Source organism: Narcine bancroftii, chromosome 2 (genome assembly GCF_036971445.1).
Source record: "Narcine bancroftii isolate sNarBan1 chromosome 2, sNarBan1.hap1, whole genome shotgun sequence".
Classification (NCBI taxonomy): Eukaryota; Metazoa; Chordata; class Chondrichthyes; order Torpediniformes; family Narcinidae; genus Narcine; species Narcine bancroftii.
Window position 1 is genome coordinate 32,613,214 of NC_091470.1, and position 18,246 is coordinate 32,631,459.

At 36.0% G+C, this 18,246-nt stretch overlaps 1 protein-coding gene across 2 annotated transcripts in view; it reads right to left on the reverse strand.

Moving 5' to 3' along the window:
- LOC138753326 (protein unc-79 homolog) overlaps positions 1–18,246 on the reverse strand; it is a 171,579-nt gene that overhangs the window by 101,586 nt on the left and 51,747 nt on the right. For both annotated transcript variants that reach the window (XM_069916198.1, XM_069916197.1), the window contains exons 11-13: positions 10,611–10,639; positions 3,844–4,073; positions 1,265–1,436 (exon numbers count right to left, since the gene is read on the reverse strand). In XM_069916198.1, coding sequence (XP_069772299.1) covers positions 1,265–1,436; positions 3,844–4,073; positions 10,611–10,639 — 431 coding nt within the window. The remainder of the gene's footprint in view (positions 1–1,264; positions 1,437–3,843; positions 4,074–10,610; positions 10,640–18,246) is intronic.

An 18,246-nucleotide genomic window follows, 5' to 3' on the forward strand; every position in this document is an offset into this window, starting at 1 on the left:
AATTCCCCTATTTTGTAAAAATCCATGCCAACCTGGTCTTAAATATATTTACTGAAGTACCCTCCACTGGACAGCAAAATAATTTCCGTAGATTCACCACCCTCTGGGAAAAGCAGTTCCTCCACATCTCGATCTTAAATCTACTACCCAGGATCTTGCCCCCTAGTTCTAGTCTCCCTCACCAATAGGAACAACTTACGGTACCTATCTCTATCTTATCTATGCCTTTCATAATTTTATGCGTTTTAAGATCCCCTCTCTTTCTTCTAAATTCAAGTGAGTGTAGCCCAGATGACTCATTCTCTCCTCATAGGCTAACCCCATCATCTCTGGAATCAACCTGCTTAAGTTACTATCCACACCTTAAAGACAGAAGCTTTGAATGACCTGCCGTATTTAAGTTTGGGTTGACAATGCTTGAAGACATACAAAACAATTCTTTTTACTGTATCTTGGTACATGTGACAATAAATAACTCAATTCTGTTCAATTCAATTCAATTCCTTTTTTTAAAGTAATAGTTGAACAGTTAAAGAAAAAGAATAGCAACTTTGATAATAACTCATTGTTTGGCAACTACAGTATTTGCAATCCATGACAGTACTTAGAAGCAAAGTACGAACAGGGATGAGAGGAGAGCAATGCCAACTAACTAACAACTAACTGAGGAGAGCAATGCCACCTTATTCACTTACTTAGCCGAGAGAAGTACATGCAGAAAACTCCTATCATTCACTTTGAATACTAATGAAGTTTGTCAGATCCAAAGCAGCTCCAATATAATTTACAATAGCAGCCAATCCATCTACCACTCTTGTTGCAAAAAAAAAGGAAGCCAATTTGTGAGAAATCAGTAGACCTCTGCCACAAATGTCTTGACACTTAAACTTGGAAGTGATTACAATTCAATAACAGCTTTCAAAATAGAACATCTTTAGGATTACGATTATGCCACTTTTTATATGTGCCATAATCCAAATTCCTGAAAAGCATCTACTGAGAAATGAATCCCCAATAATAGTTCTGAATTGGCTCTACTGTCACATTAGCATATTGTACTTAGTGTCCAAAATGGACTTCAATGGAATGAAATTTGGAGGTTGAGACATGGTTGATCTGTGCATTTAAGGCTACCAGCCAAGCACGAGCTTCAAGGCAGTGATATATTCAAATCTACTTAGGGCATTCATTTTCCACCATGTTCTAATTGGGTCCAAATAAATAGTATAATTTTCACTTTAAAATAATTATTTCACCGATTTACCAAAAACCAGATTCCAAATTGGCTCAACAATCGTTGGTCATTTTTATCATCCTCCTTCTTGTCATACTCCATATTGTCCAATGAATGGTGGGACAAGGATAAGCCCATTTGCCGTCTTCGATTTAATTCAAACTCCCTCAGTTCTGCATGATATTCAGCTTCCTTTAGTAAACTAAAGTAAGAACAAGCACAAATCAAAAGTTTAAACAATGGTTTTTTTTTTAAACTTTATTTAAAATTTTATGACATGAATAAAATAAAAATTACATTGAAAGAAATAATAAAAAATAAGATAATAAAAATTAGAATACTACATCATTAAACTACACAAATTAACCCCCCCCAATAATTATAACACAACATTAATCATCTAATTTAAAATTAGTCTAACCCTCCCCCAAAATAAAGTGAAGAATTAATTAACAATGTTGTAAATTAAATAGAAAAAAACCCACTTACAAAAAAATAAAACTTAACAACAAAATACTAACAACAAAAAAAATAAATACTAAAATAATACCCTTAAACATATATTTAAATCAAACATAATACATGTATTCAACAAATGAAATCCACTTTAAAACTAAGTTCAAATATTAAAATCATATATCAACCACATATTTGTTATACAAAAAATCATAATTAATAATACATAAATACAGAATTTCCATTAATACCAAGTTTCCTTTATAATTCATCGAGAGAACAAAAACATCCCTTAGAAAAATAGTTTAAACAATGTTGAGCATAATATAAACCACATTTAAATCAAGACAAATTTACAATGAATGATAGAAAATTGGTGCCCTACCATTCAATACAACCATGGCTAATCATGCAACTTCAGTATCCCAAATCCAGTCCAATTCCTAACCTATCCAGTCCTCTCAGAATGCTGTACATTTCAATGGGATTCCTTCCCCCTCATTCTTCTAAATTCCAATGAGTATAACCCTAAACGAGCCATACGTCCATCCTGCCCCAACACTTTCACTTTGATCCCAGCATCTGTTCTCTTGATTGTAAAGTTTAAGTAAGGAAAAAAGGAATTTTAAGGCCATTTTACAAGCTTCTGAGTTCATGACAAAAAAAATAAGCATCTTTTTATGAGTCAACTAGATAGAGGAAGAGTTCAGATACTGGTAAATATTAACAAAAGAAAATAACACCACTGAAATACAAGTCATAAAAAAATCTTCAACAATTCTGGCATAATTTTGTGGGGGAAAAAAAAGCTTTGCCCCAGACTTTTGTCTGGAGATAGTGATATTTAGCTGCACTTACAGAAGAAAAAGCTTCCAAAAAGCTCTAAAAACCTGAAAGCAGGTCTATCAAGTAGGATCCTTCCTTGTCCAGTTTCAGTCGTGTGCTGGTGTTAAGAAAAATGGAATGGAAATTTTGATTCTGCAGGGAAGACCTAATTGCAGGAAGCTCAAATGATGAGCAAGAAGGACAGACACTGACTGGAGGAAATGATCCGTAGTCGTCAGGTGAATGTGGGAGAAAGAAATGATAGTTAAGGGATTCAACACTGCTTAGGGTGGGGAGAAAGGAAAAGTTGACGTGTCTTAGGGGATGGAGCTTTGTGCCACAGTTTGCTGACCAGGAGGAAACATTCCTCTTGCTGGCCTACATATATTTGTAGAGTTAGACTACCTCACTTTTTGTCAGCTGCCAGGTTTCCCAAAGCCTGGAAAACTTAGCTGCCTGAGATTAAAAACAGAATGATTGTTAAAATGAAAGAACACAGCCTCATTGTAATGTTTAAATAATCAAGCTGTTTCCCAGGAGCACTTGACCACCCACTTCTATTAAAACAGGAAACAGGCAGATTGGAGGCAGGTTTCCAGAATTTCTAAGATTTTAACCTCTGACACAAACCCGACCAATATGCTGGAATTAATTTCTGATCTTCTGAATGTTTAATGATGGATACTAAGAACTAAGAAAGTAATACAATTTTCAGTGAATTAAATTCAGAAATTGATATTTTAGAATTATTTGATAAATAACAATAAGTTTTAACAATTGCTTAGAAATGGTATGCTTCATTTGCAATCAAGCAACATTTTGGGGACCAATTCAAAATAATTAACCAATAATCACCCTGAAATCATTGCAATCCAACATAATATTACATTTGATGTTGATGCATATTTTCTGTTAGTAGACTTGCAAATAAAAATAATATTGCAATATTCAGGCAAATATCAGTTTTACAGAGCATCCAACAAAAGCTTCAAAGGAAAATTATCAGACAAAATTGACTCAAAACCACATTAGGATATGGAATTAAAAGCTTAAATCACAGTGGTAGGTTTTCAAGACGGCTCAGAATGGGAGAGGGATGGGGGAAAGAATGTAAAATGGAGGCAAGGATTAGATAAGGAAATCCAAAGATTAAAGATAAAGCATGCAAAAAATAAATGCTAATAATACTCTTGACTGTGCATGATATACATTTCCAATAGGAGTTATGACCAATGTAACACACTGAAGGTGCAGCAGTTTGTAAAGAACCAGTGCAGCATATTTTTAGGATGAACTAATTTTTTTTTTAAAAAAATGCTATTGTTTACCTGACTACAGATTCCACAGTACAAACTAGTTCTTCTGCACCACACTCTCTGGTGTTCATGGGAGGAGGTGAAGTCTGGTAAAGGTGAGTCTCTGATCCAGCACCAATTTCACTGCTATGATAGTTGTAGTGACATCTTTTGCAGTAGCGCACAGGTCTGTTTCCATGACGACCACAGCATCCTGCTGAGAAGCAGGTCACAACAGCTCTCCTAACGTGCGAGCTACAATTCTATTGAGGAACAAGATCTTCATATTAATGAAGTAAATCACAATCTTAAGTACATATTACCAGTTAACCTATCTAGGTTCAAGTGGCCAACCACCACACTGGACAGATCAATGTGCAGTGACCAACAACTTTGGTTTCATTCTAAACTCATCCTTGGCGTCGAAGAAGCATTGGGAGTTAACAAAATTAATATCTGAATATTTATTTCATTGACTTGCGGCATTGCATTTGGTTTCATTCTAAACTCATCCTTGGTGTCGAAGAAGCATTGGAAGTTAAAAAAATTAATATCTGAATATTTATTTCATTGACTTGCGGCATTGCATCTACCTTCAAGATGGCAGGCAGGTAGCAACCATCGAAATGTTTAGTGGAGTTTTTGTAGTGCACGAAAGCAGGGGGAAAATAAAAGTGGAAACAGTCAGATCATTCCACATCTGTGGAATGAGAGAGTTGATGGTTCAGAATTAGGTTTTTGGTCACTGGCATGAAATGCTGATCAAATTTTCAGTCTGATGTCAAATTCCATGCAAGCGAGATTATTCCTGCAGCAGAAACACCCAGGAAGCATAGTTTGTGAATGCCCTAGTGAATTTAGTCATAGGTCATCTTCACATTTCAGGGTCACATATTTCACCCATCTAAAATTAACTCTCAGGTAAGACAATAAGAGACATCTTTATGGGGAAGAATTCTTTTTGTCTTTTCTAGTCCTGAATGAAGATCATTAATGTGTTCATCTGTCTTATCCCTTTTGCAACATGCTGAGAGGCATCCTACATTAAAAACGTTGTGTTCTGATGAGTAGCCATTTATCATTTGATCCGATTATTACTGAAAGTACGTGTTTAGTCATCACTGGGTAGTATCCTGAGGTGGCACATTCCAATATTATCAATCATTCTCTTCTCAAAGGAGCTACCAAATACTCAAAACAAATTATCACTTTACTGGCTTAATGCAAAACATTAGATTAACAACTAAAGACCATTACAACTAGGTGTATTCCTTTTATATCCCATGTACTAACACCCACAGCCATTGGGGATTGCTGAGTTGAAGAGAATGCTTAATAAATGTGGGATTTTTTTTGTTAACTTTTTCCTCCTTTTTTCCAAAACCAAAATCAAGGAAACAGCTGAAATTCACTCTCATTTTAATTCTACTTAAACTGAAAATTCAGCAAAATCCAAGACATCAACAAAATTATTGACACTTTATTCTTATTAAGAACCTTCTTGATTATCACACCAACTTTCTTTGGTCATTATCTTATTCCAAAGGGATAGGAGAGACAGAAACATTCATGGTGGGTCATTTCAATTATTTCATCAGTGAAAATATCTCAAAACTTCACGCCAACAAACTGAATGAGGGGACATGGTTATACATGGGGATGGCCATTTAAAAAAAAGGCACACAGGAACAACTCGCAGAAAGTGATGAATCACTGGAAATGAGATCATTGGGACTTTTAAAAGAGGACGCCGATCATTCTTTGAAAGTGCCTTAGTTCAGAGCAGCAAAATGCTTTAACTGTAGAAAGCAAAAGTACAAGGGTTCCCTTATATTTGGTTAAACGGAGAAAAGCAAGGACTTATGTCACAATCACAAGATAAACAATGATATAAACTTCTTGCTGGAAAAATCTTTCATATTTATTATTGACTCCAAACCTTTGTTGGATTTTGGTTCTGACGGCTGCTATTCCGATGAAGGTGATGCAAAACAAATGGAGAGGTGAGCCTTCCTCTCACTTCAATGCAACTATAGCATCAAGAACAAAGCATCCAAACAAAAGAACAGATGGCATATTAGCTTATGAAGATGCCACAACAATCATATAATCTGCTGGCAATTGAAGATGGTTTTCCAGTTTCAACAGTGGAAATAATTATATTTATGCAAAAACCTTGATTTTGTCAAGTACAGTAAAACCCCCAGTATCCAGCAGCCATGGGAATTGGTAGATGCTGGATAAGTGAATTTGCTGGTTGATTTGTATGTGGCTTGATTGCCAAACTAATCACTAATTTTAAACTTTCTTTTTTTTTTACCTATTTAGTTTCCCCTTTTTTTTTTGCCGGTTGCTTCAATTCCGGATAACAGGGATTTTACTTTACATGAACACGTTACGTAGATGGATTCATTCAGACAGAGAAAACATGAATCATTTCACCCAGATACCATGAGTTAGATACAACTACAATTGCATAAAAGGGGAACAAAGAGTATGGATACTGAAGAAAAAGTCAAGTATGATTATGCAAGAACTCCATGCAGAACACTTCAGTATAATAAGTACAAAAGCTGGAGCTGCAGGATTCCTCTGTTGGCTTGGTGGAGGTAATGATGACTTACAAGTTTGAGTTACAAGGAGAGGCCGGATGTGCTGGGACTTGTTCCCTGAAATGTAGGAGGCTGACGGGTCACTTTAAAGAGGCATTTAAAAACATGAGGAGCAGAGATGTGGTGAATGATCAGTCTTTTTCCCAGAGTCAGGAAATCAAAAGCTAGACAATACAAGTTTAAAGTGATAGGAAAATTATTTATTTAACGAGGACAACATTCCCCCCCCTCCCCCCACCAAACACGGACAGTGGTGCGTATATGGATCGACCTGTCAGGGGGAGCTGTAAAGGCAGGTTTAATTAAAATGTTTAAAACATATTTAGACAAATACTTGGATATGGAAAAACAAAGGATATGGTCCAAATAGAGGAAAATGGCACCAGTTCAGGTCGACAACTTGGTTAGCATGTTCGAGTTGGGCACAACTTTATGGCTCTAAGATCTAGTCAGTAGAAATACACCAAATCAGATCTGAAAAATACAACTTCTTCAAGTATCATTTGAGGTGTGTCCTGTACCACCAAAGAACACAAAATAGAGGAATTACATCTTGCATCATGTAAATGTTCCAGAAGAAATTGCACCAGGCAATGGTCCACAATCAAAATCATTTCAATTTGAAAAAAACTATGTTATGAAATAATAAATGCAATTGCACAGTTAAGGAGGCTTAGAATTGCAGGTCATGAAAGGTAAAGTGAACAACTAATCTACGGTACTTCTTTTTAATGTCAGACCACCACATACTGGAGAAACTCACAAAAAAGTTGTGAATAAACTAGACACATGCACGAGTTTTTTCATGTCACATTTATTAGTCTGTGTCCTCTTTAGTAATTTAGGACGCATACCCCTCAGTCTTGAAGAATAAATAATATGTTCCATCAGCACAGTGCTCTGCTCTGACAATGACACTCATTGCTGAAGTTTTTTCAATATCAACATTCTTTGACTCAAGGGAGAGATGATGTAAAAGGCTGTTTGTTTCCCCCCCACGGGGTGGAAAGAAAAACTATTGTACTCTTGTATTGGTCTGATTGGTCCTTTATTTATCACGCTGTTTTTTTTAAATGTTATGGTGGTTTCTATTGACGAAGGATTTTTAGTAAATGGATACTAATGGTCATTGTGAGAGCACTAAAAGTGCCAGTTGCTATCAGATTTTCCACACTTCAGCTAACCTGTGTGCAAGAGAGGACAATAATGTAGGCCCTCGAATGTGACAACCAGCAGAGCATCATGCAGGCTGAAATGTCCATTTCCATAGGCCGCCAGCAGAGCGGTGAAACTAGCCAATCACCGCCGGTGGATCGCAGGGCGCCCAATCAGGGCCTGGCCATCGAGGTAACCAATCGGCAGCTGGCCCGCTCAAGTGGTGATGCAGCCAAGCTGATTAATAAAAGGCAGAGCTCCCACTAAAAAACTGAGGGTCAAATACACTTTACTGGTATGTGTGTCTTTCTTCTCCTGTGGCTACCTAGCTGTAGCCTTAGCAACCTTGCTGCAACCAGTAAAAAAGCAGGTACAACATTAATACCAAGCAACATATCAATTTTTTTTGCATCAAAAGCCTGATAAATAAATAAATAAAAAAAATAAATAAAAAAAAAAGCCTGATAAATAATGCAAAAGGAACTTGAACATAATTAACTTTAAATTTTTAATGAGCCCTACAGTTACTTTCAAAGTTAATAACAATCATTATACAAGATTACATACAATAGCAGTTAGTACAACAGAGTCACTATCAGGGTTCAAATCCAGTGCTGTCTGTAAGAAGTTTGTTTGTTCCCCCCTATGTGGGTTTCTTCCAGGTGTTTCGGTTTAATCCCACTCTCCAAAAATGTATGGGTTTTGTAGGTTAATTGGTGTATTTGGGTGCCACAGGCCAGAAGGGCCTGTTGCCATGCTGTATTTCTAAATTTGATTCTGTATTCATTATTAGTAAATTATTAAATGAAATTAAATATGATTTTATGATTCAAGATTACATCATTGTAGCTTTTCCCCAAAAGTTGCTTGCTAAAGAAATATGTTAATTATGCCAATAAAAACTATATTTTTTGAACAATATTTTTTTTGATGTGAAAAAAGTAAAAGAAAAACAAACGCTTGATAGTGGAGTAAAAATTGATCCTTTGTGCCATTTATCGTATTTTTTAAAAACAACAAATACTTCTTTATGCAACTTTTTTCCTTTGCTTTTTATCCAAAACATTATTTATTATTTTTTCTGCATCTAATTAAAACCTTGCAGTTATTATTGCATTAAATTAAAATAATCAATTACTGATTCATAAATCAAATCAATTCTATGGAAAGGCTGTGTAAAAAAGATAATATTTCATTTCAATTTTATTTTCTTCTTCCTGGATCAAGTCATGCATCTCATAATTTGGGCATTGCTGACAAATGAAGATCCAGTGTCCAAGACAAGTGCAATGCAAAAGGACCAGGCGAAAGCAAAGCAAGATTGATTAAACACAAGGAAGAATTCCACACCAGCATTAAACACATGCATATTATATGGATGATCAGTTAGGTACAAGTACACTAATATTTTAGTAGAAATATTTCATTATGGCTGCAGTTAAGAGTTGCAATGCTTCAAGCAATACAAATTGTAAGTTAATGCATTTTAGAGTATAAAACCTCCAGATTAGAGCTGAAATAAATTAATATTTTTATCAAGAAGCTTTTTAGTCACATTATTAAAGTAATGGCCTATTCTGCCAATTTCCATTGGCCTTGTTGAAGGAGGAAGGTTTAAAATACCTTAATCTCGAAAAGGTGTTTCATGTGAAATGACACTAAATTGGCAATGTATGATAAGCAGACATTTTATAGTTTGATTTTCCAACTGCAAATTTCTATGGAGGTGTTATTCACAGTAGGACAGGCTCAAAACATATTGGCCTTCTGTTCTACCTGCTTGTTCTGCCATTTCAAATCACAGAGGAAGTGGGGAGGGGGGCTATGGCAGGAAAACACAATAGGGTGTTTAAGAGGAGAAGTTGGTGTGCTTACATTAGACCAGCGGTAGCCAACCTTTTAATTTTTAATTTAGCCATACAGCATGGGAACAGGCCATTTTGGCCCACAAGATCCCCAATTATCCTACACCACCAGTACGTATTCATGGGCCGAAATGGCTTGTTGTGTGCTGTATGTCTAAATTAAAAATTAAACAGTTAGACCAACAGGGGAAAGATAAGGATTCCAATCAGCATCAAAAATTAATGTAGTAATAATATAGAGATGAGGAAATGATAAAATAAGGTGGTAGTGAGGGGTCAGGAGTCTCCACCTCCTCAGACTAAGTGACAATGGGTCCTTATTTGACACTTGAAGAAATGGCCTGCATGAGCAGCCCATTCCTTTTACAGCCATGTTCATGTAATGGACCTTGCTGAAATAATTTCCAAGTAAGCATTGTATGGTCTAGGATACAGACTACACATTCTTTGAAGAATTGGCTTTCCAATTAAATCTCATCATATAGCACATATAAAACTGTTCCATGCAATAGTATTTTTTTTATTTTATCCTTTTCACTTTTTAATAAATAAAATTTCCAAGTACATGCTGGCCAATAACTAACAGTGTAGAACTTCATGCTAAAAAATGAATTGCGATTAATTTAAAGAAAGCCTATTCTGAACTGGATCAGCCATCCAAAGCTTTGGTGTAATTTCATATTATTGATTTAATGTCAAACCATGTGTCCTTTCAGTTATTTTTTGGAGAAGTGGTTCCTGAGTCTGTCAAGTATCACAAGCCTATTTCTCCACCATATTTTTGGACCAAGAATGTGTCCTTTTTTTTTAAATAAATGAGTGTTACCTTAATGAAATGCATCTTTAATTTGGCAAAGTCGCAGAAATGTATTCCAAGCATGGCATCAAAACTCTGTGGGCAAAATAAATTTTAGCCCAGCTTTGACTTCTTTTCCATTATCTAAAAAATATTGATTCAGTTGGTGTTCATTGATTTTTTTTCCCCCATTTAGTTGCCTGAAGCACTGACAAGCTCATGAAATCACATTGCAATGTAAATGTAGCCTACAGCTATGTAATCATAGATATTACTGCATCATGGAAGAAGCTAGATGAAACATGCTCATAAATCACAAAATAAAACCCACAACCAATGGCACATTTTCTCTGGACTCCAAACAGGTCTTACCTTCTTCTGACAAATGGCAGAGATTTCGGCTGTAAATGGTGAAGAAATACAAATAAATCAGTTCATATAAATGTGGGATTGCATAAGAAGAAACGATACTCATTCAGCAAAATAAGATTAAGCCAAAGTTTTAATGAATCCTTTAATGATTGTTTCCAGTAGTCAACAATGGACTTTGCTTGAAGGTCCAGAAACTTGGTCTTTGCAGTCAGAAATTGGGCTCTGCAGAACCCAAAGTGGGGGCAATATCATGTCTTTCTGTTGACAAAGTCACAGAGCCAGTCAGCATAGAAACAGGGATTTCAGCCCCCTGCCTCTAACCATGTTGACTATGAAAATCCAAAACATTCAAATTTATTGTCAGAGTACATTCATAGCATCATGTACAATTGGGATTCTTTTTCTTGTGGGCCAAGCAGAATTCCTATTTATTGGTGACTGTAAACTGAACTCAAGAAGAAAGAGAGAAGAGGAGAGAAATGTAAACAAACTGATTATGCAATACAAAAAAAATAAACATTCAGTAATTAATAATGTGCAAAGTTATTGTTCTTAAATGATCTCTGAATTAGTCTGTTGCTTTGAAGTCTAATAATGCAGGGGGGACAACTGATCCTGAACCTGGTGGTACAAGTCAATGAAGGCTGATTAAATTGAACATTAATTTCCCCTGTGCAGTAACAATGATGCAAAATCAGAATGTCCCATTTTCAGGGGCGTTAAATTATTAATGGATGTTGCATTGATTAATAAAGTATTTTACAAGTTTCAATAGAAGAGTTTTACATCATCAGTTTTCAAAGCAAATCTCTTAAATGGCCTCTCATTGTGAACCAGCATTATTTCTTTCATTATATATTATCAACTTTTTTTTGAAGACTGGTCGTCTTGAATTAACTAGCTATAACTCCTTAAGATGCTTGCTTTTCTGTAATTTTCCACTATTGACAAATGCTTTAAAAAAAGGTGGTATAATTTGTGTATCGTCAAATTTCTGTCAGGTCTTCTATAACCTGAGGAGGCCCTGTACTCATTTTGTGACTTAAATGTTGTGAGCGGACCTGCTTCCACCAATCATTGCATTCCAGATTCCAATGACCCACCAGATGAAAGAAGTTCTCCCTCAGATCTCTTCTAAATCTATAATGCCTTACTATCTACCTTATCTATGCCCATCCCTGGAAATTAACTGTGTATACAGTACTTTAAAACTTCTAATCATTGTTCCAAAATTGGTCTTAGAGCCATTGCTAATACAAGTTGGGGCCTAAAATCAATTCCATGATAGGCCCAATGGCTGACCTTTGGGCAGGCCAGTCATGCTGAGGTCACACGAGAAATATAACAGCTGAACCAATGATCCATAAAGGAACTGCCACATGAAAAAAAGTTTCAACCTTAGCTTTACTTAGCAGAATGTAACTAATTAATTGGCCAATGACAGCCATCATTTCCCAGCACCAAACCCACAAACAACTCCTTATCAACCTGAGACTCCAGTAGCCAGACCAGCTAATAGTTTTATGATTCAGATCTGATTAAAAGCACATGCAGCATGTATCTAATTGGAATTTAATCCCAGTTCCTGGATAAACTTTAAAGTGGAGCATTTGAGAATATCTGAAATGTGTTTTTCTTTTATTCAAAAGAAGGACTTGCATTCAAACAACATCTTTCAAATCTAAAGGAGTATCAAAAAGCTTTAAATTCATTGTTTCTCCATTGCTTTAAAGTCATGCATCAGAAGCAATAGAAAGGCAGTGATAAAGGGGGAAGGATAGTTAGCATAGCAGTTAGTGCGACACTGTTCCAGCAACAGCAATTGGGATCGAAGGTCTGAATCCCACACAGTCTGTAAGGAGTTTGTAAGTTCTCCCCCTCTCTGTGTGGGTTTTCCTCAGGGGCTCCAGTTTCTTACCACCATTGAAAAAAAAACCACACTGGGGGCTGTAGGTCAATTGGGCAGCATGGGCTCGTATATCTAAATTAAAATTAAGAATCAAAACAAATTTTTTTTTAAAGCGTTTGAGTTCATAAGCTAGAAGCAGATGATGCTATTTTACAGAATTAAAAAAACGTTCATCTTTTCATTTACTCTTCCAGATACCAAATTCCTGCTCACATTTCTGGTCAGTTTTTTTCAAATGCTAAGAAAGTAATAATCTTGACAAAACAAGTTTCTAATTGGAAAAACCTCTTTCAAACAAAAGATCCTGTCCAATAAAAATAACAATTAGCGAGCTAATGCGCATTAATCACAAAACAAAAATCTAATCTTGCCCAAATAAATATCAACATAAAACCTTGTTGATCCAGTCCACAATTCATCAATAGTAAGGACATCAATAAATTGATGGGTGCACAGGACTAGAAGCCTTGAGTTATAGGGATAGGATTAGATAGGCCATGTCTTTATTCCCTTGAGTGAAGGAGGCGACATGGAGGTTTACAAAACCATGAAGGGGAAGGAGAAAGTGAATGCTCAAGTCTTTCAATCAAGTCAAATGATTTTAGAACTCGAGGGCATAGGCTTAATATGAGAGGGAAAAGATTTAAAAGAAGCCTCAAGGGAAACTTTTTTCTCCCACTCGGAGGGTAGTCCATACAGGTGCTCCTCAACTGATGATGGGTGACGTTCCAGCAAGCCCATTGTAAGTCGAAAAATCATAAGTTGGAAAAGAATACCGCCCCTATTATTTTTTATAATTAAATTTTGAATACTTTTATTCCACACTGAAAATACCATTAATGTACACAGCTGAAAGCACACAGGGTATGAAGAATGTTTGAAGCATTGAACTAAAATGAATTGTTAGATGGTGGGTAAGCTAAAGCAACAGGGTCATCAATTTTATTTTCTTCTGATGAAGCTTGAGAACAGCTCGTAGAACACACTGCTTCATCGACGCTGTTGAAGGCACTGGAGCATCAACACCTGTTGATGATTTAACAGGCATAGTCTTCAGGAAGATATCAATTTTTGACTGGACATATTGGTTCTTTTCATTGTAAATTTCTCTGCAGCAAGCAAGAGCATCCTGTCTGCTCTTGCAAATCTCTTGTAATTGTCATCCATTTCTTCTAACATCTGTACTCTACTATTGATAGAAGCAAGTGCCTCAGCCAGTTTCTTTGCTGTGAACTTTACTGGTGGTTCTATAACTTCTGCTTTTTCTGCCTCAGTTTCTTTATTTTTTGCTTTCTCCAGTTTGATCATCTCCTCATGGGAAAGCTCTTCAGCCTCAATGTCAACAAGCTCACGAATGTCCTCTTCAACCATATCCAATTTTAGCTGTTTCCCAAACACTAATATCTTGTTATGTATTTCATCAACAGCAGAATCTTTGTCAAAGCTTTTGAAAGAGCTTACAAATGTCTTCAAAACTATATTCCAAATACTGTTCATGCATTGCCTTGGAACTTCTTCCCATGCCTCAGCGATGTTCCAGCTGGCATTTAGAATGTTAAAACCATTCCAAAACTCTTGGAACATTCAGGCACATTCAATCAATTCAACAGCTTGGGCAAACATTTGGCAACAATAGTATGCTTTGAACATAGCTATTATATTGATTAAGTGTGGTTTTGGTGGCAAAAACACAACCTTTACATCAGGATGCATGTTGCTGAGATGCTTGAGCCCTGCAGCATTGTCTAAAATCAGGAGAATCTTGAAGGGGATGTTGTTTTGATAACAATATTCTTTTGCCTGAGGAATAAAACAGTTCAAAAACCAGTCTTCAAATAATGTCAATGTCATCTAGGCTTTCTTGTTATGGCGATAATAATCCCGAAGCATAGGCTTACTCACATTTTTGAATGCTTACGGGTTCTCAGTGGTAGATTAGGAAAGGCTTCAATTAGAACTCTGCAATATTTCCACCCAAAAGCAGTGTTACTCATTCTTTGAATGCCTTGAACCCTGGCGTTGTCTTAGCCTCTTGATGAATGTAGGCACACTCCAGCAAACACTTTCAGAACAAACCCGTTTCATCAACTAAATATTTGTTCTGGCAAATATTTTTCATCAAAAACAATCCTACGAGGAGGAGTCACGTGATGGAGTAGTGGCCGGACGGAGAACTCCAGCCCTCTCCAGAAAAGTCGGGAAAAACAAGAGAAAATACAAAGGCACAGAAATAAAAGTTAAAGAAAAGTGAGTATAAAGGTGGAAAGAAGATGGAGACAAAAGAAGAAAAATCAAAATCAACGGTAAGAAGAGAGGAAGAGAAGACAACGGAGGAAAAAGGTGAAGGCCTTACCTGTCCGAAGAGGCCCGCTGTGGAGAGAGGAGCCCGCTACCTCAGGTCGGTAGAAAAAGAACTACAACAATGGCTCGCAGAGCAGAGTAAAAGTGCGCAACCGCGCATGAAAAAAAACACACTGACGGGAGGGGGGACCAGCTGGGGAGTCGATCTCCACAGCCGGCAACGACAGCTGCAGAACACCTGCAGCAAGAAGAGACCACAGAAGACAATAGAAACAAGAAAGAAGAGAAGGAAAGGGCAACAAAGAAACAACAGATGGCCAACCCAGAGGAAGAAGAAGAGGAAGAATACAGTGAAATAGATGAAGGGAAAGGCAAGGTAAAGGATATACTTTCTCTTGTTAGAGGATACATGGAGTCATTTAAAGAATGGCAAACACAGGAATTCAATGATTTAAGAAGAATAAACAACACAGAAGAGAAAGTGAATAAAATAGATATGACCTTAACAGAAATGGGGAAAAAAATGGACAAGATGGAAGAACGGGCAGTAGCAGCAGAAATGGAGGTAGAAGACTTAAGAAATTGGAGGAATCTAATAAAAAAACTAAAGAGACACAAGAACTACTAGCTCAAAAAATAGATATAATGGAAAATTATAACAGAAGAAATAACATAAAGATAGTGGGCCTTAAGGAAGATGAAGAAGGCAAGAATATGAGGGAGTTTATAAAAGAGTGGATCCCCAAGACCCTAGGATGTCCAGAACTACAGCAAGAAATGGAAATAGAAAGGGCACATAGAGCATTGGCCTCTAAACCACAACCACAACAAAAACCAAGATCTATTGTAGTAAAATTCCTAAGATATACTACAAGAGAAAAGGTACTGGAGAAGACAATGGAAAAAGTAAGAGAGGGCAACAAACCACTGGAGTATAAAGGGCAAAAAATCTTCATTTATCCAGATATAAGTTTTGAACTCCTAAAGAAGAGAAAAGAGTTCAATACAGCAAAGGCGATTTTATGGAAGAAAGGGTATAAATTTATACTGAAGCATCCTGCGGTATTGAAAATATTTATTCCAGGACAACAAAACAGACTATTCTCGGATCCAGAAGAAGCACGAAAATTTGCAGAACAATTACAAAAATAGACTGAGGGATGAAGACGGGTAATGAAAGTAAAAATGATCACGATTGATATGTATGTGGGTAAAGACAAAAAATAGACTGAGGGATGAAGACGGGTAATGAGGGTAAAAAGGACCACAATTGATATGTATGCGGGTAAAGAGGTATAAGAGTGAATAGAGACAATGTGCATACGTGAAAGTATCTGTAATTAGAGGAAAATATTGATAGTGTAGACAAGAATTAATAAGGGAAGGTAATGGAATAGAGAGAATAAGGAGAGAATTAAAAGAGTGACCTTTGTGACATATGAAAAGTGAAATCTTTTCTGGGGGGGGCTGGGTGGGGGAAAATAGCGGTCACTGCAAAATCAGTTGACGCTTGCGAGTGGATTCGCAAATCCAAATGGAGAGGGGAGATGTGGTTGTCCGACAAGGGATAAAGGACAACTCAGGAGGGGAAGGGGAGATTGGGGATAAAGAAGATAGAAATAGGAGAATAAGGAAAATGTTGGATGTTGTAGGAATGTTGTCTTGTAAAGAGTTGAAAATAAGAAAACAGAAATGGAAAAGGAGGAAAGGTAATGATGGAAAAACGGAAAGAGAAGATAAACAAAATATAAAATGGCTACGCTGAACTATATGACTTTAAATATTAATGGAATACATAACCAAATTAAACGGAAGAAACTACTAAATTTACTGAAAAAGGAAAAAATAGATATAGCATTTGTCCAAGAAACACACTTAACTGAATTGGAGCACAAGAAATTAAAGAGAGATTAGGTAGGACATGTAACAGCAGCATCGTATAATTCAAAAGCAAGAGGAGTGGCTATATTAATTAGCAAAAATGTGCCATTTAAAATAGAAGAGGAAATAATAGATCCAGCAGGGAGATATGTTATGATAAAATGTCAGATATATTCGGAGCTTTGGAATCTACTTAATATATATTCACCTAACGAAGAAGATCAAAAGTTTATGCAAGATATCTTTTTGAAGGTAGCTAATACGCAAGGGAACATACTAATAGGAGGGGATTTCAATCTGAATTTGGATCCAAATATGGATATAACGGGGAAAAAAATTAACAGGAAGAACAAAGTAACCAAATTTATAATTAAATCAATGCAAGAAATGAAACTTGTGGACATATGGAGGAAACAAAACCCAAAAGAAAAGGAATACTCATACTACTCGACTAGACATAAAACATACTCAAGAATAGACCTATTTTTGTTATCAGCTAGTATGCAGGATAGAGTAAGAAAAACAGAATATAAAGCAAGAATGCTATCGGACCATTCACCCTTAATACTGACAGTAAAGCTAGAGGACATCCCTCCAAGAATGTATAGATGGAGATTAAACCCCATGCTACTTAAAAGACAGGATTTTAGAGAATTTATTGAAAAACAATTAAAAATGTATTTTGAAGTAAATACGGAATCAGTGGAAGATAAGTTTATACTATGGGACGTAATAAAAGCATTCATTAGAGGGCAAATAATAAGTTATGTAACCAAGATGAAGAGGGACTATAATCAGGAAACAGAGCAGTTGGAAAGGGAAATAGTAAACATAGAAAAAAAATTAGCAATGAAGGAAGATACAACCAAAAGAAGAGAATTGGCGGATAAAAAAATAAAATATGAAACAATACAAACATATAAGGTGGAGAAGAATATAATGAAGACAAAACAGAAATATTATGAACTAGGTGAAAAAACACACAAAATCTTAGCATGGCAGCTTAAGACAGAGCAAGCTAAGAAAATGGTATTGGCAACAAGGAAAAAAGACAAACAAATTACATATAATCCAAAAGAAATTAAGGAAAACTTCAGAGAATTCTATGAACAATTATACCGAACTGAAAACGAAGGGAAAGAAGGGAAAATAGATGAATTTTGACTAAAATTGAACTACCAAAACTACAAATAGAGGAACAAAATAAATTAACAGAACCATTTGGAACAGTAGAAATACAAGAGATAATAAAAAAATTACCAAATAATAAGACACCAGGAGAGGATGGACTCCCAATAGAATTCTACAAAACATTTAAAGACCTATTAATACCGCCCCTCCTGGATGTAATCAACCAGATTGATGAGACACAAAACTTACCAGATTCATGTAAAACAGCAATAATTACAGTGATACTAAAACAAGGGAAAGATCCACTCTCACCAGCGTCATATAGACCAATATCTTTGCTAAACACAGATTATAAGATAATAGCTAAACTATTAGCAAACAGATTAGCAGAACAGGTACCGAAAATGGTAAATT